The following is a 25,044-nucleotide window of genomic DNA, read 5'->3' on the forward strand; positions in this document are numbered from 1 at the left end:
ATTAGCCACATTAATTAGCTCATCCCCACACAAAACAGTCCTAATGCAGACTCCTGCTAACCCCATCTCCTACAATAAATCTGTCTAAAGTTTTTGGAACTTTACAAATAAATCTGTCAAATTTTGGAAAATAGAATAATTTATTCCAGTGCTTTTCAAGAGTTATCTCATTGGCTGCACCACTCAGTGGAAAGAATCTTCAGAAACATAAACTGAAGAGTAGTGTCTCATTAGATTTTTCTTTCAATCAAGTATGCAAGATTTATACCAGACTAGTCCATTATAAGGAAACCAACATGCATTAAACCGACTTCACAACTTTATGTTTATGGTAGTGATCAGGGTTTCCAGTTTACCGCTAGGAGGAATGGACAGATTTGTAAGACAGTATTTGTTTCCAATAGCTAGATCAGAAAAAAAAAAAAGCTTGAAAGAGAACAGTAACATAAATATCTATTCATGCCCTGGACCTCAGCAGTGACCAGACCTAGGTTTGACGACAGCATGGTCATCTAAGGTTTTATAAATCAAGTGATAAAGAGAGAATATCAGCAGGGCAAAAGAGAATACTGTAACTGTGAAATGTTGTGGTAGATTATAGAATGGAGAAATGAAACATGACTCATGGTCATGCGAGTGAAAAATGCTATGACAGAGACACTCTTAAGAGGAGCAAATCAACTCATGTTTGGAAGCAGGGGAAACTGATATCTATCAGCATACTTTGATCGGATATGGTATAAATTAACTTGCACCACTTTGTGACCAAACATGGCACTGGCGGCTAATAATCACTTGCACTTGTCGGCATTGATTGCATCATTAACATTGTGGCATCAGAAAGGGGGCGGAAACAAATATAAAACGTCAAGTGACCCCTAGTGGCCTTAGAGAATTAATTCAACTAAAATATAGATATAACACCATACTGTCTCAAAAGATTGAATTTTTGCTATTCAGGACAAGACAAACAAATTTTGAGTCAGGGGATAAAGCAGGGAAACGTTTGGTTAATTATATTAAACATAAGGAGTGTTCTTCCATTATTCCAACTGTAAGGTCTTCCAGCGGAGATATATTTAATGCTGCTACAGATATAAATAAGACGTTTAAAGTATTTTACACAGATCTCTACAAGTCATCATCATCATCAACTGATAAGGATATTAGTAGATTCCTGGAACCGCTAGATCTCCCTAAACTATCAAATGAACAGAAGCAACTTCTTCATTCAAACATTACTCTGGAGGAAGTGATGGAAGTGATCAAAGCATTGCCTACAGGAAAAGCTCCTGGTCCGGATGGTTTTCCCGCAAAATTGTTTATGGTTCACGTTAAAGTACTTGCTCCGTTAATGCTAGACGTTTTTATGGAGGCATTTCGGAGGGAGGAATTACCACCAACGATGTCACAAGCTCTCGTTAGTCTTATACTTAAAAAAGGATAAGGATTCAGTTGGGTGTAAAAGTCACCGTCCAATATCATTGATTCAACTGGATATGAAAATTTTTGTCACAAATTCTGACTAATTGCATAAATAAAGTTATATCATCACTTATATACATGTAGATCAAGTAGGGCTCATTAGTGGTAGTTCTTCTGGTAATATTCGACGGTTCATTGATATTAGGTGGTCAGTAAGGGAGGAACAGACCCTAACTGCAGCCACTTCATTAGATGTGTTTATACGCGTTTTACGTTTATAAAATGGATTAAATTATCGTATAAACAACCGGTAGCAACGGTACAAACCAGCAGATTAATTTCAGGGTATTTTCCACCTGGTAGGGGAACCCGACAAGTCTGGCTTTGCAACCATTAACTGGTGCAATAAGAAAAGATGATGATTTTCCTGTTATAGTAGCGGGGGGAGAAGTACATAAATTTATGCTTTATGCAGACGACATTTTATTATTTGTTTCTGACCCAGGTAGGTCTATACATTGTCTCCTTAGAATAATTGGGTATCGGGTTAATTGGTCTAAATTAAAAGCTCTTGCACTAACTGCATTTTGACGCAGCTTTTCATCCATGGCACGTTCCAGGCACCAGGCATCATTTTATTTCCTCCAAACTTGAATGATTTAGTGGGAGCTAATTTTAACCCCTTAATGAAAAAGTTTTCCTGCCAGCTGCATAGGAATGAGCTCCAGTACACGTCAATGGCTGGAAAAGTCAGTGTCATTAAAATGAGTTTTACACCCAAACGGGGTGATTTATTACAGTCTCTCCCAATACAAATACCGCTTTCCTACTTTAAACAGTTTGATAGAATATGTAAGGCTTTTATTTGGATGCTAGGCGACCTGGGATGCATTCTAATAAGTTACAGAGACTTGTTGAGAAATGTGGTCTAGGCCTGCCTAATGTTTTGTTTTATTATTATGCTTTAAATCTAAGGGCCTGTTTACACCTGGTCACTTCATGCGTTTACTCTGATCGGATAGCTATCCGACTGTGAAAAGACCAGGTGTAAATGCCTTCCTAAACGCATTTAAATCTGGATTTAAATCTGATCAGGGGGAGGTCTGGGACGCATAACAGACGAAACTGGACAAGTCTAAATGCACCTGGCTTTTGAAACCACATACGTCAGCGCTTTTCTCCTCCCAAACGAAACGAAAGTACGTCACTCGCTTTAGCCGCGCCAGTAGTAAAAGCAGTTTATCGACCCGTATATCCTGACGGAGATGAGTGTCCCTCCTCATTTAAATCTCTTTGCAGGCTGACACAAAGATAATTGAAGGTCCGGCGCCCCATTCTGAAACTGGATAGCCAGTCTTGTTCTGTATAGAAGCCAGCACTATATTTTCCCACCAGTGTTCACTCCGAGCGTTCATCCAGGTGTCTTGCTGGGTTTTAAAGTTTAGCATAGCCGACAGTGAAAATGCTGCACATAATAAGTGCCCCTTATATTGCGTAAGCGTTGTAGCAAGCGTTTTCATTTTATTTTCAACTGCATTCGCAATCCAGATGTGTGTTTGCATTTTGCGCGGGAATAGAAGATCGGATTCATATCCGTTTAGCTGAAACACATTATGTGGCCAATTGTAAATGGAACAAATCAGATAACTATCCGATCAGAGAAAACGCATGAAGTGATCAGGTGTAAACAAGCCCTTAGACACCTGGCTCATTGGTCACTTCCTCCTGAGCGAGCTCCCCAATGGTATACGATTGAACACTCTGTCTTGCCTTCCATCTCACTATTACAGAGTCTGTCCACTGAACTGGATGGAGAGGTGAAAAACCATCCTGTAATTTCACCCTTGCACGCAGTATGGTTAAAGATTTCCCGTCTGCGTAGCTTTGACCCTTACCTAAATGCCTGTTCAGGTATATGGTTGAATCCTAAATTGTGTATTAATAAAGCCCCCTTTATATGGAAGGAATGGATTAAAAAGTGTGTTATTGTATTAAGCGACCTTTATGAAAATGAAGTCATTTGAATGTTTGCAAAAGCAGTATGGTGTATCTAGATCTCAGTTTTTCCAGTATTTACAGTTAAGACATTTACTTTGTACTACTTTTGGTTCTAGTACACAGCTTCTTGAAACAGCAGACACCCAGTGACTACGTTTACATGGACAGCAGTAATCTAATTATTGACCTTACTCTGAATAAGACAATTTTGTGATTAAGGTGTTTACATGAGATGCTTTTAGAATATTCCTTTCATGCCCCCGTTTTACATGTTATAGAACATAGTTCGATCAACAGCACACATCATTACGTCACCGCGCCACGCTGTCTGACATCCCTCCAGAATTTCACATATCAACATACAGTTCGTCTTCATTATGGTACCGTATACAGTTTTGGGTGTTTTTATTAAATTTTTTTACGAATGCTTTAAGTACGGTTAATTATTTGTAATGCTGTACGTGCAAATAGACGACTGCTTGCAGCCGTGGGTTGCGTCTCAAACCACGTACTTACCTTCTATATAGTAGCCGAGATACATGCTTTTCTCCTACTACAGGCCTATAGTAGGCCTGTACGCGGTTTGAGACGCAGACGTGCTCTCTTGTTTGCCGTAAAACAGTTGAGCACTGCCATGTGTGATTGTGTCCTGTCGCAAAATGCGGTGAAAACTCCCACACGACGTTAATAATGTGATTAAGGTGTGTACATGTCTGTAATACACGTCCATAATGCGACTGAAACAGGAGTACTCCACATGTCTTAATTCGGTTTGTGTTTACTTCAAGTATGACCTTAATTGGATTAAGGTAATTAAAAATTGTTGTTTACATGGTAGTTTCTTAATCAGAATATTGTCTTAATTGGGTTAATAGTGGATTATTGTTGTCCATGTAAACACACTGACTGTAAAGTAATTTCGGCATATGGGAAGGGTCAGGACGCATCAGTATACTAGTCCTGGTTGATTCAGAGTCTCAGTGATGTAGCTTTATTAGCTCTTAAGAAAATATGGGAACGAGATCTGAACCTAACATTCGATGACGAGGAATGGCATAGAGTCTTAAAGAATGTCAAAATGGAATCTAGGGATGCAAGAATAAGCCTTACACAGTTTAAGATCACGCATCGTTTTTACTGGACTCCTTCCAGACTATTTAGACTGGGGTTAAAGTATACGCTGTATTGCTGGAGATGTAAGGCTGAGGATGGAGCTTTAACTCACGCTCTTCGGGTTTGTACAAAAATTTAGGATTTCTGGAAGAGTTCATGAACACATTTGCACAGTTTCAGATATTCACGTTTTACTATGTCCTCAGTTGTTTATATTAGGTGGGTGGACAGACAATCAAATAAGAGACAAACACATAAGGTACTGGGTCCAAACCAGTTTAATGATTGGCAGACAAATACTTCTTAGGAGCTGGAAGTTAGAGTAGGCCCCCTCCTTTCAAGAATGGGTAGCAGAACTAGGTAGAGTGGCTACATTTGAGAATATGTCTTATAAACAGACTAACAATTAAAATTTATATGATAAGACATGGTTCAGATTTTTAACTTATTTGGAAAAGGGGCAGCAATAATTATGTGTGAGAAGCCTGTGGGGATTGTTGTGGGGGTGGGGTGGGAGGGGTTTCTATCAGTGTAAAAATGTTGATTCTGTACAGATATATTGTGTTGTATTCTGAAATCAATAAAAATTCTTACTCATGGTTGCATCAGAGCCATTTTACATAGATTACACATGACATCAAAAACAGAGTTACTCCCGTATATTTAAATGCAACACTCCCTTCCGGTGTTATGGTTACAATAGAAAACAATGCATCATACATATAATGACATGATGAGTCATGTCAACCTTTTTGGCAAAATCAACACAATGGTGAAGACTTCACAGGAACAGATGACAAGCCTAGTGGGTTAGAAAGTACAGCATTTATGAATCATTTGATGCCATTTTCCCTCTTGCAGAGGCAAGCCTTTTGAAGGGATGAGCTTTTTGAAAAGGTGAGATGAGGTGAGGTGAGGGTGTATAGAATGAAACGGTTTCATTCAGTTTTCACACAGTGGGCAGTTTCTGCACTGTTCAGATCAAATATTTGTGACCTACTGAACTTAATGATCTAGTGTGAACAGGACATGAAGTGAATTCTTAGCAAAGTTATTATAACCCTTAATTTATTCACAAAACAATTCCAATTATTTGTCAGTGCCACCATGTGGTGGGCAGAAGAAGCATAATGTTTCTATACCTTCTGGCAGCCTTACTCAGGTAAAGTGCACAAGAAGGCAGAAAATTATCAGTAGAGGCCCACAGGGACCATTACAATTTCCATTAAAACCAATACAATTACAATTCTAACCATTAAACCATTACAAATTCTATGAGGTTTTTTTTTTCTTTTTTCAGAAGGTATAAACTGCCCCAACTTACTTGATGTCCCATATACCGGAATTCACCCTATTTTAGTTTCAAATGCCAACTAGTGGTGTTGTTTTGATTATCAAAATACATTTACTGGTAATTTGTTGCCTTCTATTGTATGTTATGTCTAGTGGATACCATTAAGGACCAATAAGGGGTTAACTTATGGCTTGCAATGGTATTTGCTGTGGAAACCATTACAATTTCTGCGATAGTTTCTTTTTTTTCAGCAGGGTAACCACAAATCCCGACTAAGACTATAAATGAAGGGATATCAGATGAACAATATGAGGGAGAAAAAAAAGGAAATGTACATTTACAACAGCTTATATATATATTCACACACACACACACACACACACACACACACACACACACACACACACACACACACACGTCACTACAATAGTGACAACAATGGAGATTGATGAATGGGGGGCTAAACAATGCGTCACCTCCTGTAATGATCTGGGAGTATTTCCCTTTTAAGACCAGGAGCGGCGCGTGACCGCGTGAGTCTGCAGCAAGTGTGTGAGTGAGCAGCCGGACTATAAGCGTGGCTCATGTTCAGCATGATTAATTAAAAAAAATAAATAAAATAAATAAAAAAACGTAAAATGTTTTAACAGTAAACTGTGTCGTAGTGTGTGGATCACTCGCTGAACAACAGAACAGCTCGATTAAAGTGTACAGGTTTAAGATGAGATGGAATCGAACCGTTGATGAAAAAAATGAAAAAGAAAACATATTGGCTGATATATTGATTTGCTTGGGGGTTAACCCCAAACAGTCCAAGCGACGTCCCTGTTTCTTTTTGAAAGAAGTCACACACGAAATAAGAAGAACGCATGCTATGCCATGCAGAAAAAAAATCGTCACGTATCTTACCAAAAGTCACTGCAAGTCTATACTGTATAAGTTTATTTATATGCTAGATTTCTTTCTACTATAGTGCTTTAATATCCCGTCAACACCACACAGTGTCGAAACAGTTCTGGTGTAATAGCTCTGGTTTCCACACACTGCGTATATGTGGTATTGTTGTGCCATTGGAAGTAGCTCCTGATTTGACTTTCAGACTAAAAGCCAGTGGAGAGCAAATGGCGCTGACTGGCGTTAAACAGCACTGTCACGTGACTGCGTTTTCACTTCTTCAGCGTTTTTACATTTTGCTCAGCCTTTGCTGGTGTAGCTTTAGCTCTGTTCGACCTCAGGTCTAGATTTCGTGACATGAACAAGACTGGACCCCCAGACTAAGATGAACCGTTTGTATTTTATCTTCTTGCTGCTTGTTTCTGTTAAACTAAAGCAGGTATATGGAGTGTGGCCCATGCCGCAGCGCTTCACGCAGTCTAATGAGCGCTATGTTTTAAACCCTCACCTGTTCACTTATAACTACGCGAACGGTTCAGCTGCGCAAGTCGGATGCTCTGTCCTGGATGCTGCCTTCAAAAGATACTTCAGGATCATTTTCCCCGACTTTTCAGATGGAACAGGTCAATGATTTCATAAAACACACTTTTTTTCTTGTAGACATACTGCCTGAGAGGTATTAGGCTATTTGTTATATCTGCTAGGCAAATACTGGCATGCTGCAAACATTTTGTATGGGAAGGCCTGTTTGTTTTTTATGTGCACACACCCTTTATTATTATTTTTTTTGTCCATGATCAGGATTCAGTAATACTTGGTCTGAGCCCAAACCCTTCACAGTATCAGTGAGTGTCAGAAGTGGTGGATGTGAAGAATACCCTGATGAAGGTTCAGATGAAAGTTGTGAGTATGCAAATTAATGGCAAATTTAAAAAACAAAACAACAAAAAACCAAAACCTTCATAACGGATATTAACTTTCTCAGGACCTAATGTTTTACACATGCTAGAATAAAGTCATACACAAGACTAGAACAGTCACGTTCTAAATAAAGCAAAGACAGAGTTTTTAAAACGATTGAATCTTTTTCTGTGATAGTTTGCTGATTCAAAGCCAATTTCTCAAAAACCTAACGTACAGTTCACAAAAACAAGAACAAACAAAACAAATTCCAACTATACAGGTGTTTTTTTTTCTCTGACACAATGTAGAGATCAAATAATTAGGCTTTTAGGTTGAGTATGAAAGAAAACAAAACTAAGTCAAACACCAAATTGTGTGATGCTTCAAAATGTACTGCTTTTGTCCAAAATCATTTTATATATATAATATATATATATATATATATATATATATATAAGATAGATAGAACTAGTCTAAATCAGCCAGCCAGCTTACCAACAAGTCTAACCTTAATAAACACAAAAACTGATACACAGTTTTTAACAGACATCAATGCACTGCTAAATGCTTATTAAATGCACAGGGTCAAGGCATAAAGTGGATCTCCGACAGCATCATGTCCCATCTCCACAGTCTGGCATTTATGTAATGATCTAAAGTTCACCAGATCATTTTCCCACTTCAATGAATACAACCACACACACTTCTCTCTTCCTCTCTAGCTGGTTTTGTGTCTCTAGAAACCATAAAAAGCACTATTTTCATATATCCAGTTTTACTTTTGCCTAGTGCTTCTAAAGTGCACATTTTCACCCAAAATTGTCTCACATACTCATTTATATTGGTGACATTTTATTTCTTAATTATAATCATTCCATATCCATGTGTGTGTTTTCCCCTCTGCAGATAACCTGAGTGTGTCTGCAGGTCAAGCAGTTTTAAGAGCAGAGTCAGTGTGGGGATCCCTGAGAGGTACGGTGTGTTATTGGACTTTTCAGTGCTGAATCCTTATCTGTTTATTTTTTCCTTCTGAATGGTTATTTAGCATAAACCACTTAAAGGAGCCGGATAGAATTTTGCTCCATACGCACAAAGGGAATTGCTGTTGCAATGAAAACACAGACAAGCCTAAACTCCTCCTTTTATTAAATGTGCCTTCAATGAAAAAGAGGCAGAGCTGAACCAACTGGGGGTGAGAACTATCCAGATTCACTGCAAGTTATAATTTGTTTAAATGACATTATTATATAATTTCTAGAAACATTAAACTGAACCCTGTTTTAAAAACAGGTCTGGAGTCCTTTAGTCAGCTGGTATACCAAGATGATTATAACTCAGTAAGTAAATGGAGGTACAAATAAATATATATTCAGGATGCCACCTTCACAATCAACTTTAAGGAATTAACAAAAAAACAGACAAAAAACAATACCAGTGTTTAGGCCCTAAACGTGCAATGCCTAGTTTACCTTTATTCTTTTATGCAGTATTTTGTCAATAAAACAGAAATTGAGGACTTCCCACGATTTCTGTTTAGAGGGCTTTTGCTGGACACATCAAGACACTATTTACCAGTACATTTTATACTGAAAACTCTGGTAAGTACAAAGTTATTTTCCTATATGATCATATTTGCAGTGACAACTGGCATGTAAAATGTATATATGAATAAGTATTTTTTTTCTTTGTAGGATGCCATGGCTTATAATAAATTCAATGTATTTCACTGGCACATTGTGGATGATCCTTCTTTCCCTTACCAGAGCCACACTTATCCTGATTTGAGCAACAAGGTATCTCTCTTCTGGACAAAGCTTTCTGGAGATGGGGTCCATTTCAGAAAGCAGCATTTGCGATTTAGCCTGATGATGTTAGCTTAATTTTTCCGTGAAGTTTCCATTTCAGATACAAAGATTAGACATAATCAAAATCAATGCTGAAACTAACAAGCACAATGGCAAGTTTAAAAGACTTAAACCTGGAACTGCCTGCAGTTCCCTTTCATGCCTCCGAGCATGAAAGGGAAGATCTAAGTCAAACATCAAACTGGGTTTGAACATTATATTGTTTTTGTCCACATATATGCATATAGACGTTATGCTTTGCAGAGCTCGACTGAGGAGTGCTTTTGAAGTTTGCTGGGAACACACAATGCTTATCTGGGGTTAACTGTGTTAACTATAACTGTGATAACTAATGTGTTTCTGTTTTGACAAATCTGCAGGGATTTAATTCAAAATTTTAATTTAATAACTTTGTGTTTTGGATTTGATACTGTGCTCAGAATTATTGGCACCTTAGTTGTGTTTGCCTGACTGATCTCTAGCCTTGCTTCTGATTTAGGGAGCCTTTCACCCTGTGACTCACATTTACACGCAGACAGACGTGAGGAAGGTAATTGCTCATGCAAGATTCCGAGGAATCAGGGTGGTGCCAGAGTTTGATTCTCCTGGACACACTCAATCGTGGGGTAAAGGTATGAGACACACATTCATGCAGCCAGTGTGAATTTCTGATCATAGATTAAGCATGATTTTGCACAATAAGCAAATTCTAATAATAATAAAAAAACTTTCTTATTTAAGAATGGCTTCACAGTGTGTTAATAATGTTTCATTGTCATTCCTTTCAGGACAGCCAGACCTGCTGACGCCCTGCTACAAGAAAACTGTTCCCTCTGGAACATTTGGCCCCATCAACCCAACTCTGAGCTCCAGTTACCAGTTCATGAACAGCCTCTTTAAAGAGGTAACTTCTGTATTTCCTGACTCCTTTGTTCACCTTGGGGGCGATGAGGTTGACTTCACATGCTGGTGAGAACATGCAAAATTTGCCCTGCTTTTAGATTGTGTGGTTGTCAGTTGGTTGAGTGATTAGTTTTAACCTGCTAAAGTAGAGGTGTCATTGCATATTATTGTCGTCTTTAATAGGAAATCAAATCCAAAGGTACAGGCATTTATGACAAAGATGGGCTTTGGGCATGACTACACCAAACTGCAGTCCTTCTATATGGAAAGGTAAGTGATGAGAGAGGACAATACTAAGGCTGTAACTTTTTCCGGATGCAAGTGGATAGCTTGCTTCCCTAATAAAAATAGAAGTTTGTTAGTAAAAAGTAGATCTGGCAGCTGGTTTTACATAAAAGTCCTTTCTTGTCTCAGTACCAAATTTCTCAGAGATTATACATGCACAGGAATTAGACTCAGTATTAACATGAAGTTACCTGAATCGGTCATTATTTATAAACACTCAAGTCTTTGATGGAAGCAAAATATAATTCACAATTTTTGGATTTTAGTATTATGAACATCACTGCTGCCTTCAACAAGACCTCCATTGTTTGGCAGGATGTTTTTGATTACCACAAGCGAGTAAGTTCTCCAGTGCATGTTTTCTACTTTAAAGCATCTTGCAATTTCTTACATGTCATGCATTCTAAGTACTTTGATCTCGACCTCATGAACATACAGTCTAAAAGCAATGAGCGTATTTCTACGCCTTTTATGTTCTAGAGAAGGGCTCAGTATGTAGTGGAGGTGTGGAAAAGAGGATGCTACCTGTGTAAGGTGCGCCAAGTGGCTAAGGCTGGACTGAAGGTCATCCTGGCAGCACCATTCTATCTGGACCTGCCTGGACCCACACACGACTGGGCTCGCTACTACATCGTGCGTCCCCTCTCCTTTAAGGGTCAGGCTTTACGTGCACAGTGAGCTGAATGTAGTGGTGTGCTGTGTGAGGGCTTGCAGTGCAATGGTTTTCACTGTCTCTTTAAACTGTGTGCTTTTTTCATTATCAGAAAAGGCTTTACTAATTGTGGATGAGAAAGGAACTTACTGGGGAATATGTAGTGAAGGTAGTGGGCTTGTTGAATATCTGTTTCTATCAGTAATTTCCTTTTATTGCCACAAGATGTCTGTAGAAAGTCAACTGTAATGACTCTTTTACAAACATTATTAGGTTTTCCAACAAGATATTTTATGCACATTTTGAAAAGGCACATTTTCAAATCTGAAAGGACAAGGCTAAAATGTGATAAATATAATAAAAATAAAAACCTTAAATATCTCAAAAACTGTTTGTAGGTGGTGTACTGTTAGTTGGTATATTACTGAAAACTTTTATTTATTTATTTATTTATTTTTTAATAGTATATGATGACACTTATATAATGTGTAGACAGAATAAGAAAACATTTTCTTGATTTTACTAGTGAAAGCAACATCAAACATCACCACAACCCTGACCATGATAAAGCAGTTACTGAAGATAAATTATTGATGAACGAACATCATATGTCAAATATATAAATTATGCTGCTGTTTTAGTTCTCTTTTCTTTCCATACACAGGAGGAAAAACAGCTGTGCACTTGTATTGTAGTAGAGCTCTCACTGGCACTGGTTTTTTTTTTTTTTTAATTTATTTATTTATTTATCAATCTATCTATTATTTAATTAAATAATTAATTAATTAATTAAAATGTTTTACACCATTATGTGTAAACTACAGAGACTTTTGTGTGTAAATCCCAGATCAGCAGTATCTGAAAAACTCAAAGCAACCTGCCAACAACCGTGCCATTGTCAAAGTTCCCAAGATTGTATTTTTTTCTGCTGCTGCTATATGATTTGCTGGTTCCATAACTGCATGAATGTGCAGGTGTACAGGTGTTCTTAATAATGTGACCAGTGAATGTATGTATGTCTTTTTTCCCATGCATCATTTCCTCTTGTCTGATGAAGTAAATAGAAAACTAGGAGCCAGTGACTCCTAGTGGATGTCTGTGGTACAATTTTAACCTCACCAAGTCTCATATAAATAATGTAGTGTATATATATTTTCTAAGGCAGAAAATAGTATGGTCCCTGATTCAACCCTGAGCTCAACTTACTGTTTGTGTGGAGATGCATGTTCTCCATGTGTCTATGCAGGTTTCCTCCAAATTCTCTAGTTTCCTTCCACCTCACAAATACATGCCAGAAGGTGGATTGGCTATGCTAAATTGCCTGTAGGTGTAAAAGATTGTGTGTGATTGGATACTCACCATCCACTGTTTTTATGCCGTTATCCAATCAGCCAATCATGTGGCAGCAGCACAATGCATAAAATCATGCAGATACAGGTCAAGATGATCACAACAAACCCAGAATGGGGAAGTTGTGATCCCTGATTTGATAAAAAGCATCTCAGCATGTACAACATGAGGTGGGTGGGTTACAACAGCAGAAGACCACATCCACACCTGTTAGCCAAAACAGGACTCTGAGGCTGTCATGGGCACCGGTTGCTCACTCAAACTGGACAGCTGAAGCCTGGAAAAAGACCAGGTGATTTTTTTTTCTAATCTTCAACTGTCCAGTTTGGGTGAGCCGTGTTGTGTGTTCTGAGATGCTTTTTGGTTCACTACTGTTGTAAAGAGTGCTTCTTTGAGTTAACTTCCTGTTAACTCAAAGTTCCTGTTAACTTCTCCTATGATCTCTCTCATCAACAAGGTGTTTCAGCCTGCAGATCCTCTGCACTCAGGATGTTTTTTTGTTTTCCACAATATTCTGTGCAAACTCTAGAGACTGTCGTGTGAAAGTCCCAGGAGATCAGCAGTATGTGAAATACTCAATCCACTCCATCTGGCACTAAGAACCATGCAATGATCAAAGCCACAGAGTTCACATTTCACAGACTTTGCAAATCGAAAGGCAAATATGGCTTCTTGTGGTGGTGTTTGTTTTTGTAATTGCAGCTCTTGAGGCCCATAGCATTTAGCTGTTTTGGCTGGTTGAAAGCTAGTTTGCCTGATTGAACACAACCCCTCGTTCTCAAGCACTTATAAGTCAAATGTGGTTCCGAGTACTGAGAGCACACTTTATTCTGCCAAGGATTTAGGTGTGACACCACAGTTTGCCTGAAAGCCTAATTTACTGCTGACTATTTCAGTGTGCAGTGTTGACATACCGTGCTTTCCTGCATATTGTGCATGTTATTGTGTTCAGGCACAGAGCAGCAGAAGAAGCTGGTGATTGGTGGTGAGGTCTGCATGTGGGGAGAATATGTGGATGCAACCAATCTCAGTCCACGCCTATGGTGAGAGAAATGATGTGAAACAGTGAATATACTATCCAAATAAAAGAAACCAATACATAAACCACACACTCATTTTCTTTTTATTTTATGCTATGTTTGCATGTATACAGGCCTAGAGCGAGTGCAGCTGCTGAGAGGTTATGGAGTAATGAAGAGCAGACATCTAGTGTTGATAAAGCCTTTCCTCGCCTACAGGACTTCCGCTGTAAAATGATAAGGTATATATTTACATATATAACTTGCTTTCTTTTTCAACTGAATGAACTTTTGCCTTGCTGTTTTGTAGCTTGCTTTGTTTCAAAGCTAACATGAAAGAATGACATTATTTTCTGTCTACCCTTCTTTTTCTTTATCTCTAGACGTGGCATTCAAGCAGAACCTCTATTTATAGGATACTGCAAACATGAGTATATCGGTCTGTAGAATACATGGATCAGGACAGGAGCAAGAGAAACTGTTATACACAGGGAATATGCTTGCGGTTTTTAAGATCATTTTATATTTATTACTAATACTTGAATATAATGTTTATCCTATATTGCAGTGAATTCATTCTAAAGAGAAAAATCTCAGTGATTTATAAAACAGCAAGGGAAATAGCCAGAATTTCATTTTAATATTAATATTTAATATTTGGGACTGTAAATAAATTGCTGAAGTAAAGCATGTACACATTTAATGAAATTTCCTTCTTCCATTACACTGGTCTCATCTCACTAGCAGCAGATCCTATTAAGGCTGATGGAGTTTACACCTGAGCTTAATTAGGACATAGTGAGATGCGAGTGTCCTGAAATATCAGAATGACAGTGCTGTGCAGACCACAATATGGCAATACAATTAGGGAATTAAAGTCTGGGACATAAATAACATGTATTCAATAAAACATATAAAATGCAACTGAGCTTCACAGTAAACATGTTATTCAGACTACTAGCTTCCTGTTTTCTTTTTCCTCTCCATGCAGTCTTTGTTTGTTCTATGGCCTAATGGCCTGACCCTTTTTTGTGACGATTCAGCAACAGTTCTGCGTTGTAAACAGTAAGCCTCCCTATGCCCTGTTCAGCAATAATGTAGTTGTTTAACTTAATTCCCCCTAATGTTTAATTTACTTGCTAAATGAGCTTACATGGTATTGATATTTACTTAGACGATTGATTTTCTCATTGCTGGGATTATGATGCTGAGAGCAGATGGTAGGGATTGGCTAATCCTACGAGGCCTAACGTTCCCTGGACCCTCCTCACACCACCCTCCTGCTGGCCACTCGTAACCTCATTTTAAGGGGTTCCACACTTCAGAGCTGCAGTCAGTCATGCATCAGCCACTGCCAGAAATTGTCTGCCTGCTAAATAAACTTTGCCCCCCCCCCCCCCCCCCCCCCCCCCTTTCTGTTTTATTTTTTTCTTTATAAATCTGTGGTAAAATTTTGCTCCTGTTTTAACACATTTGCTTTAACAATAACACTATGTAATAAAGAAATATACAACATAAACATATGCAACATAATAATAATTGTGCAGAACTAATCTTAAATACAAAAAGTGATTAATTTTATATTTCACATCTAATCAGTCTTTGCCCAGATTGATTTAACTAGTGACAAAATTTCTTTCTGCTTATAAGTATAAAATGTGCATTTATTTAAATGGTTTAATTTGTGCTTAAGCCTAGTTTCTGCAATGCAGCACTTTAACACAAATAATCTCCATTCATGTGGGTTGAGGACAACACATCTCATTATGAGTGTTTTAATGTGTTTAATCCCAAACTTGGCCAGAAATCATGATGACTCATACAGAACTACAAATCTTTAGCTTATCTTTATTATTAACTGAATATTATGAATAGACTTAGTTAGATGCTGGAATTAACACTTCAAATAGTACCAATTATGTGCTTTATATGGATAATACTTCATTTAAAAGGACACAGAAATTGCTGCTTTCATATGGTGCTTTATCTGACACTCAAATATACATTACAAAAGAAATTAAAATGTTTAAAGAAAGCTGCTAATCAAATCAGAAAATGAAGATCTGACTGATTTTTAATGATATTTTCATTAGTCAGTCAGTTGTATTCAAATTGTGGAGTGAACGGAAATGCAAATATTAATGCTACTAGATTTTTGACGTGAAAAAATTATTAATCATGCTAAATGCTTGACAGCTAATTCTGCAGATACTGTACTACTACTATACTACTGATACCCTCAGCAGACCTGCAAATATTCATAATGACAGTGTTTCATCACTATAGGATACAAAGCAACAGGTGAAATATCTCCAGATTATTTCCAAATTTATAAATGGAACAACTTACAAGTTCAAAGGCAAATGATATATATATATATTTTTAAGATTCTGTCCATGAGATATTTTTGTTTTTAAAAGGCATCTCTTTCAAAGAGTTCACACACACACACACACACACACACACACACACACACACACACACACACACACACACTAGGTTAATCTCACTCTTTGACAATATCTGAGATTCAATGAGGTTATATACAAAGCTGCTTAGAGTGATGCATGTGAACTTAAGGCAATATACTTTCAAGGGCATCTTACAGGCCTGTTATAGTACATTATCATTATCACCTGTAAATTATTGTACTGTATTGTTTATTTATTAACAACATTCATTGGTGTTTTGGAAGGAATTATTGAAACTCTTCATGAAGTATTAAGAAATGTCCAGCTATCATTTTACGTTTTGGCAAGTATATTTATTGTATCTACATGCATGGAATTCCTGTCACTACTATGAAGAACCGTACCAATACAGCTTCACTTAATTAAGTTAAGTCAGCCAAACGAATGATTATAATTCACACAAAACAAAAGTGGTAATCAAATGACATTGTTATGAAGCATTCTACATATATATAGTCTACATTCAGTATGTCATGATGCTGCTAGTTACAACAAACTAATAACTTACAGTAGGACTGGGACAAAATATCATGGTAAATAAGAAAAATTCAAACAGTTGACACCTAATAATAATTGTGGGTTGTTCTGTCATCTCCCTTTTATCTCCCTATTAAAGACGAAGTTACACAAAACCTGTTACCTCACAAGTTTTGACTGCTTTTTAATAAAATATGTGTTTGTGCGGTTCAATAATGGAGACAGCACGTGTCTGGTGTGCAGGCAAGTCAACTGCCAAAGAAAATATTTGTACAGTATATAGCAGTTAGTGCAAATCTCATTGGCGGGTGGCTTTTAAGTGCTGTTGGATCTCCTAAACAGTCTGAGAGTCGCTGCACCCCATCAGAAGGCTCAGGAGAGGAGCAATCTGACACTGATCCGCTCTCAGGCCGGACCCTATCACAGCATTTTGCTGATGGCAGCAGCAACACGGGCCAGCAGCAGCTGTTTACTGTCAGAGATCTAGGTCAGGCAATGCTTGGGGAAGGGTTATAGCTTCTCACACAGGATAGGCCTCTTCTGTTTGGCAGGTGGAGTCCTCTTGAACATTCTGTAAACACTAGAATTGACTGACAAATGTCTAATTTTGTGTCCATCTTAATACTTTGCATTACTTTTAACATCTTTATCATTCAGTACTGAATAATAATCTGTGAATAAAAAAAGTGACACACTTGCATGCTGCACACATGCACAGAATATAACTTGCTTATGTAATGCCAATATCACATAAACATATTACTTAGGATCTCTTATTTTTCCATTAAGAATGCCTGACATCGACAGCTTTATTCTGACGTGTAGGGAGTATAAGAAGCTAATCTCCACAACTCATGGCTCTAGTACAGGCACCCTGAGATACACTCTGTAGAGTTACACTGTCAGCACTGCCCAGATCAGATCCTAAACACCTTAGCAGACCAGTCTCTATCACAGAAGAGTTAGTGACGAAAATGTATTGGCATTCCCACTAAATGAGTTTCCATGAAAGCGTTTAGTCTAATCATTTGTTGGGGGTGTGTGCCATTCATGAATGCAGTTGAAAGAGATAAGGTTGTGTTATGATTATGATGGAAAGCATAGATATGTAGTATTCTAAAATGAAATAAAAAGGTTTAAAAATGTTATATAAACAAATATGTTTTACACAATCAATTATCACAGTTTATAGTGTGACTATTTTGAGACACAGTTTCTAATCTCTTTGCTTTCTCATAATCTCTGCTCTGCTCATCTAAGCAAGTCTTGTTCTGAAAAGCTACTAGAGAACATTACGCATGACATCCACCTGCCTGTTACATAAACTCATCTAATACCATGGTTGTTGTGACGGCCACTCCCCCACCTGCACACACAGCAGATTGAGTAAAGTGCCCAGTTGTATCACTAACACATGACATCAACAGAAACAGCGCCACTGTTCAGCCTTTGTATGGCAGCTCACATGTTTTTACACGTGTCTTTAAAAAAAAATGGTGCAAAGTAAACACAATGTCCATGGTAAACGAGTTTGAACCCCCCCGCCCCCAAAACTCCAAAAATCTTCACTTTCTATTCCATCTTTTGTCCCTTAACAATACAATGTTATGTACTCTTTGTGGAAAACTGTAGTTGACTATGTAGCCTTATACTTCTCTCCTGTAAAATGTTGCCAATATTTCTAATACTCAAACATACAGTAGATTCTCAGGATAGACAAATTACTAGCCTGGGACAATTAGATTATGTATCTTTTATAGTCACCCAAGTGTCAAGTAGGCTCAGTAGGCAATACAGTCCCCTCTGAAAGTAATGAAACGACAAGGCCAATGAATTTGTTTGTGCAATACACCAAAGGCATTTGAGTTTGAGATCAAAAGATTTATCGAGGGTTTAGGATTTCAGCTTTTATTTCCTGGTATTTACATCTAGATGTGTTAAACAACATAAAAAATGTAACCCTTTGTATCAGACCAACCAATTTTTAGGCGAGCCAAAGAATAGCAACAGATAAGTCTCGAACTAAATAAAATGAATAATACTTAATATTTGGTTGCATATCCCTTGCTTGACTCACTGACATCACCAAATTGTTGGTTTCTTCTTTTGTGACGCTTTCCCAGCATATACTGCAACCTCTTTGACTTGTTTGTTTCAGGAGATTTCTCCGTTCAGTCTTCTCTTCAGGAGGTGAATTGCATGCTCAATTGGTGTAAGGTCTGGTGATTGACTTGCCCAGTCTACAACCTTCCACTTTTCCCCCTAATAAAGTCCTTTGTTGAGTTTTGGATTATTTTCTTGTTGCACGTTCGCCTCACACCTCCAGGGTCGGGGGTTCAATTCCCACCGTGACCATGTGTGTGTGGAGTTTGCATGTTCTCCCCGTGCTGTGGGGGGTTCCTCCGGGTACTCCGGTTTCCTCCCCCAGTCCAAAGACATGCATGGTAGGCTGATTGGCATATCCAAAGTGTCCGTAGTGTGTGAATGTGTGTATGTGTTTGTGTGCCCTGCGATGTATTGGCACCCTGTCCAGGGTGTACCCTGCCTTGTGCCCGATGCTCTGTGGGATATGCTCCAGGTTTCCCCGTGAAAAGGATTAAGCGGTATAGAAGATGGATGGATGGATGTTACTGATGTTCTTGTAAACATCGACATCATTCTGCTGCTACCATCATGAGTTATATAATCAATTAAGATTAGTTTGCCTGTTCCAGAATCAGCCATGTAACCCCAAGCCATGACACTACCTCCACCATGTTTCCCAGATGAGCTTGTATGTTTTGGATCATGAGCAGATCCTCTCTTTCTCTACAGTTTGGCCTTTCCATCAGGGCAAATTCCAGAAATTTTGTCTCATATTTCTGTATTTCTTTACAAATTCCAATCTGGCTTTCTGAGTTTTACTGTTAATAAGTGTTTTTATATCTTGTGGCATGGCCTCTATATTTCTACTCTCAAAGTCTTCTTCAAATGGTGGATTGTGATACCTTCACCCATGCCCTGTGGAGGTTGTTGGTGATGTCACTGACTGTTGTTTTTGTGTTTTTCTTCACAGCTCTCACAATGTTTCTGTCATCACCTATTGAGGTAAATTACCCTTCCTGTTCTAATTGTTTCAGAGGGGACTGTAGTAGTGTGAATGGTTTTGGGAATCAAATCAAACCAGTCTTGAGAACCAGGAAGTAAAACACACTGTCCTGTTAGGAGTTTAGATAGGGCTCCTAAACAAGCCCCTTGTGCTAATCTGGATCTCTAATCTTTTTACACACTAGTTTAACCCAACAGAGAGGAGTCTGTTGTAGAAACAGAGACATCAGCCTAAACAAATTGAGCATTACATGGGATTTTTTCTTGCAGAGATCATCTCTGCATTTAGCCTCTAAGCTATTTGTCTTTTGAACTGAAAAACACCATATACTTTGCTTGTCACAGTCTCAGAAATGCAGATGTGGATTTACTGATTGGTAGTGAATATGCCAGGATTAGAGTATATACTATATTGGGTTTATTAGGTTTATGGGGAGTTTTCCTACCTGTTGTAGTTATGGTTCTGCTGTAATCACACTATCATGGGAACATCCCACAGATGAACAGAGTGTGATTGTCTGTCTATTGTATGTGACCTGCCTCTATGTAAGTCCTTAATCAGGCAATTCAAAGAAAAAAGCAAATCACTGACTTCAGCCATCTAATTACTGGTAAATCAGGCAGAGGTCACTAATTGGGCAGACTGAGATCCAGAGAGCAGCAACCATATGGCACTGGGCTGGACTTGTGCTCGGGGCCCTCACTGTTCTTTCAGCCTCAACACGACTTAATTGCCCTCCGTTTCCATCCCCTTCCTTATGGGGTCTTTGTTTGATTTAGGAGAACACGTTTTGTGGTAAGCTAAGCTGCTTAGCAGACGGGTGTCTTCTTGGTAACTAATTCCTTTTAGGTTGTGTTGTTAAAAATTTTTGCACTAGAGGACAAATGGTAATATGTAAGCGTGCCAAGTAGACAAATAGAAACATTAGAAAAGGCATTCAGGGTCATTGGCAGTTGGATTGGGCTTTGGCTCTGGTTCAGATATGATACCGTCAATGATGGAAAATGCTAAGGATTAAAAAATGATGAAATGGCACGAAACTCACACAACTACCCCTTATCCATGGACCGACACATTGCTCTTAAAAATTTATTTCTTAGCATCTCCATTTTTATAACATCAACAGTTTTTTTTTATTCCATCATTCATTACATTTCAGTCATTTTAGCTAATTACTAACACACATTAGCATCTGTATCTGTTTACTCATGACAAAGAAAACTCACATAAAGTTAATCATGTAATTCTCTATCCTCTCATGCACTGCAAAAATGATATCTTAGCAAGTAAAATATTTTGAAAACAGAAATATCCAACTAAGAAAGAAAATCACAAGATTATAAGATTATATAGTATAACATTGCAACAGATTCTTCCTGTAAAAGGTTATTAAGCCTACTTCTAGATATGTTACTAATTTCAAGCTATTTCAAAAGAAATGGGTTTATTCTATTGGCAAATAATTTAGCTTATTTCAAGAATTTATTTCTTCAAATAAGCAAAAATGATCTGGCAATAGAATAAGACAATGTTAAGCTTGAAATAGGTCTAATGGTCTTATATTTGTTATATAATAACCTCATAATGTGAAATATTAGATAACCTTTCCTTTATTCAAGATATTTTACTTGCTAAGATATTTGTTGCAGTGTGTTACATATTATATTTCTAAAGAATGATACTGGATACTTCAACTCACATGGTGAAGTTTAAAACTCGTTAGCAAAAACCAGAAGAATAGGAAAAGAAACCGTGTGAGCAAACTAAAGCCAAAGTCCCGTCATTCTTCTTTTATTCTGCACTTTTTGGATGAACCTAATGCCAAACCGTGTGACTGATTGATCCACCCCTAGATGGACAGTAAAGATTAAGAGGATGACAAATGGGCATTTGCTTACACAGCGCTTGCTGCTAATCCCCTTGTCTTCCTTTAGGGAGCCTGGACTGGACAGGGACTCAAACACACTTCAGCATCACCAGAGGCAGGATGAGCAGGTGACAGGCCTCACTGGACATTATTTGAGCAACAGGCAACAGGTTCTGGAGAACAAATCAGAGTGAAGTGAGACTTTCATCAGGACTAAAGACACACTGGAAAAGTAAATCCGTTGGACAGCCAACCTTCAGGAGTCCACTTGAGATCATACATTACCAGACAGAATACATTTTCCAGCAATTTTCAAGTGACATCAGATTTCTCGTCTACGCTTTATTTAGCTTAATGGAGGATCCCATTATGAAGATCTCCATGATGTCATCCACATCCCCCACAGACTCATCTAGGAGCAGCTCCACAGAGGAGAGCCAGGGAGGTGAGTTAAAAAGTTTCCCAGTGTTTTTTCACCAGAAGTCAGCAACAAGTATACTTTATTTAGTCAAGTTTGGTTTACACTGTGCATTTCTTAGATATCTGTGCATGCAACAGTTCCATCTTTTTGCCTACTTGGAACAAAATGCCAAGCTAAAAATAGAAAAGATCATGTTTCTGTAAAATTAAAATTCACTAAATAGTTCCTTATACTCTGCCTAAAATAACTAAGTTGTTTCATGTGTACAGGTAAAAGTCCAACTCCGGGTAAGAGCCTGAGTCAAGGCCTGCTATGTAAGGTGTGTGCAGACACTAGCAGTGGAAAACACTATGGGATCTATGCCTGCAATGGCTGCAGTGGCTTCTTCAAGCGCAGTGTGAGACGTAGGTTAATCTACAGGTGAGGAGAATAACAAACAACTCTAAAAAACATGGACACCTTTATATTGCTTATATGTCATACTATTATAATAAACTTGCAGGTGCCAAGCTGGTACAGGTATGTGTCCAGTAGATAAAGCCCATCGTAACCAGTGCCAGGCATGTCGCCTAAAGAAATGCCTTCAAGCTGGCATGAACAAAGATGGTGAGTTTGATTTCCATATGTCCCTCCTAATGTATTCCTTTTTGATATTCTCCTGATCTGTCACTCTCTTTCTAACTCAACACATTCTTCTCAATTAGCTGTGCAGAATGAGAGGCAACCACGAAGCACAGCTCAGGTCAGGTTAGACAACTTGGACATAGATACAGAGAAGGAACACCTAGCCACCACCAGGGAGCCCACATCCTCCTCATCCTCCTGTTCTGTGATAAACAGACCTTTACTGGGCTCCTCCATTAGCTCCAGCGTCAACTCCAGTGGCCCTAGCCAGCACAGCAGCAGCCCCAAGAACAGCCACCGCTTCATGGCCAGCCTGATGACAGCTGAGACATGTGCCAAGCTCGAGCCAGAGGATGGTAGGGACACAAAGAGTAACAAACCAGTCATGCAGAGCACTGCATGTTTTTTTTTTGTGTGCTATTCTTAAAGCTGTTATGTGATGATGTTAAGGTAGGATTTGGGCCTACAATGCTACACATTCTCTTGCTCTGTCTCTGTAGTGGATGAGAATATTGATGTAACAAGTAACGAGCCAGAGACAAGCTCTCCAGAGAGCAACACAACTCTATATCCCTATTCTGGCCCAGAGAGCATATATGAGACCTCCGCCCGCCTACTCTTCATGTCTGTCAAATGGGCAAAGAACTTGCCGGTCTTCTCCCATCTGCCATTTAGGGACCAGGTACTAGCTATTTTCCTTCTTTTGCTGTATGGAAACCTATCACTTACAACAACATTTACATATTACTCTGTATTTACAACAATGAATGATTACATACATAGTAGTATTTATTTAAAGCTTGCAACTTGTAACTCATAACCATTTCAACATTTTTCTGTCTCATTGTTTATATAGGTGATATTGCTAGAGGAGGCATGGAGTGAGCTATTCCTCCTCTGTGCCATCCAGTGGTCCTTGCCGCTGGAAAGTTGCCCCCTGCTTTCTCTACCTGAGCTGTCTCCTCCCTCACAGGGTAAAAGCAGCCCATGTGCCACTGACCTGCGCCTCCTGCAGGAACTCTTCAGCCGCTTCAAGGCTCTGCAGGTGGATCCTACGGAGTTCGCCTGCCTCAAAGCAATAGTTCTCTTCAAGTCTGGTGAGTTTTCTGATCTGTGGAGGATAAAAGAGGATAAATACATGTATTGTCTGTGTATAATTACAATGTATTGCTGCAGTTGATACAAACTTGTTCTAACATTAAAACAGAGATAAGTGGCCTCAAAGACCCAGATCAGGTTGAGAATCTACAAGACCAATCTCAAGTAATGCTTGCTCAGCATATTCACACACTCTACTCCAGTCAAGCAGCAAGGTGAAAACACACACACACACACACACACACACACACACACACACACACACACACACACACACACACGCACACTCACACAGAAACAAAAACCAAATATACTTATGTAAATATGAATACACATAAAAATAGAAAACATAATTAAATTATTTGTGTTCCTCAGGTTTGGGAGGCTGTTGTTGCTTCTTCCCTCTTTACACTTTGTAAGTTCAGAGAGGATTGAATTGCTCTTCTTCCACAGAACTATTGGAAACACACCCATGGAGAAGTTGCTCTGCGACATGTTTAAGAACTGAAAATCATTTGTTCTTAGTGACAGTATTATCAACACTGAAGTATAAATGAGGAGATTTTTTTCTGTAGTAATAAGATGCCTGTCAAAGCATTTATACCTGAAATGGGAGTATGTTATACATATTGTTCATCTTTCATGCCAGCACTGGTCACCACTATGACTATTCAAGCTACACCAGATCAGGATTACCTACATGGTCTTACATCTTAACCAGCTACATCACCACCAGACCAAGAGTAATCATAATACACCAGCTTGGACCAGCATCAAATTCATTTCAGTCTATTCTGTTTTAGCAGGTTTTTTCTTAAATATTTATATTATAGTTTGTACTTTTATTACTGCTCAGTCTACTGTATCTTATTAGGTAGAGCATATAACAGCCTATTGTTGTTTAATGTGTCTATGTAATAAACTGCAGTATTGCCTTTTCAGCTTTTCATAATGCAAATATATATATATTTTGATAAAATCTTTCAACCACAAGACAAACCTTGTTGTTTTTCGTCTGAAATCCAAAGACAGTTTTTAAGTTCAGAGATAAACATCTTATTTTCATTACAAATTTAAGAATTAAAAAAAAAAAATCAGATTGTGAATAAGCTGACACTGGGTCGACTTCACAGAGGTCTTATAATGTTTTTATACAGGGTGGCACAGGGAAGCAGTAGAAATGAGCTTTGACATACCAATTTCCACTCCAGTTTTGACCTCATATCATACGTCACATTCATTACTCCTATACAATTTGTACAGGTAACTGAATAGACAGATGAATAATATCTAGCTCACTATAATTAAATCATCATTG

The 25,044-nt window shown here is 38.3% G+C and overlaps 2 protein-coding genes across 7 annotated transcripts; both read left to right on the plus strand.

Annotated features, from left to right (window-relative positions):
- Positions 1-6,284: 6,284 nt before the first annotated feature.
- Positions 6,285-14,634, plus strand: hexa (hexosaminidase A (alpha polypeptide)). Of its 6 annotated transcripts, XM_017484671.3 has the most exons (14): positions 6,291-7,347; positions 7,526-7,627; positions 8,534-8,599; positions 8,918-8,964; positions 9,115-9,225; positions 9,319-9,420; positions 9,971-10,103; positions 10,260-10,440; positions 10,558-10,644; positions 10,926-10,998; positions 11,140-11,314; positions 13,614-13,704; positions 13,815-13,922; positions 14,064-14,634. In XM_017484671.3, the coding sequence occupies exons 1-14, from the start codon at positions 7,110-7,112 to the stop codon at positions 14,125-14,127; spliced, it is 1,578 nt and encodes a 525-aa protein (XP_017340160.1). In that variant the 5' UTR covers positions 6,291-7,109; the 3' UTR covers positions 14,128-14,634. The 6 variants fall into 6 exon arrangements, 5 of the variants coding, with proteins under 5 accessions (XP_017340160.1, XP_053541954.1, XP_053541952.1 ...); XR_001814477.3 differs by lacking the exon at positions 14,064-14,634 and having other exon boundaries at positions 6,285-7,347; positions 11,140-11,292; XM_053685979.1 differs by lacking the exon at positions 6,291-7,347 and having other exon boundaries at positions 7,548-7,627; positions 8,534-8,819.
- A 6,220-nt stretch (positions 14,635-20,854) lies between these two features.
- On the plus strand, positions 20,855-24,592 carry nr2e3 (nuclear receptor subfamily 2, group E, member 3). The gene is made up of 8 exons (XM_017486113.3): positions 20,855-22,028; positions 22,274-22,424; positions 22,507-22,610; positions 22,709-22,984; positions 23,129-23,310; positions 23,485-23,725; positions 23,836-23,941; positions 24,102-24,592. The coding sequence occupies exons 1-8, from the start codon at positions 21,938-21,940 to the stop codon at positions 24,232-24,234; spliced, it is 1,284 nt and encodes a 427-aa protein (XP_017341602.2). The 5' UTR covers positions 20,855-21,937; the 3' UTR covers positions 24,235-24,592.
- Positions 24,593-25,044: the final 452 nt, after the last annotated feature.

Source organism: Ictalurus punctatus, chromosome 14, assembly GCF_001660625.3.
Source record: "Ictalurus punctatus breed USDA103 chromosome 14, Coco_2.0, whole genome shotgun sequence".
Taxonomy (NCBI): Eukaryota; Metazoa; Chordata; class Actinopteri; order Siluriformes; family Ictaluridae; genus Ictalurus; species Ictalurus punctatus.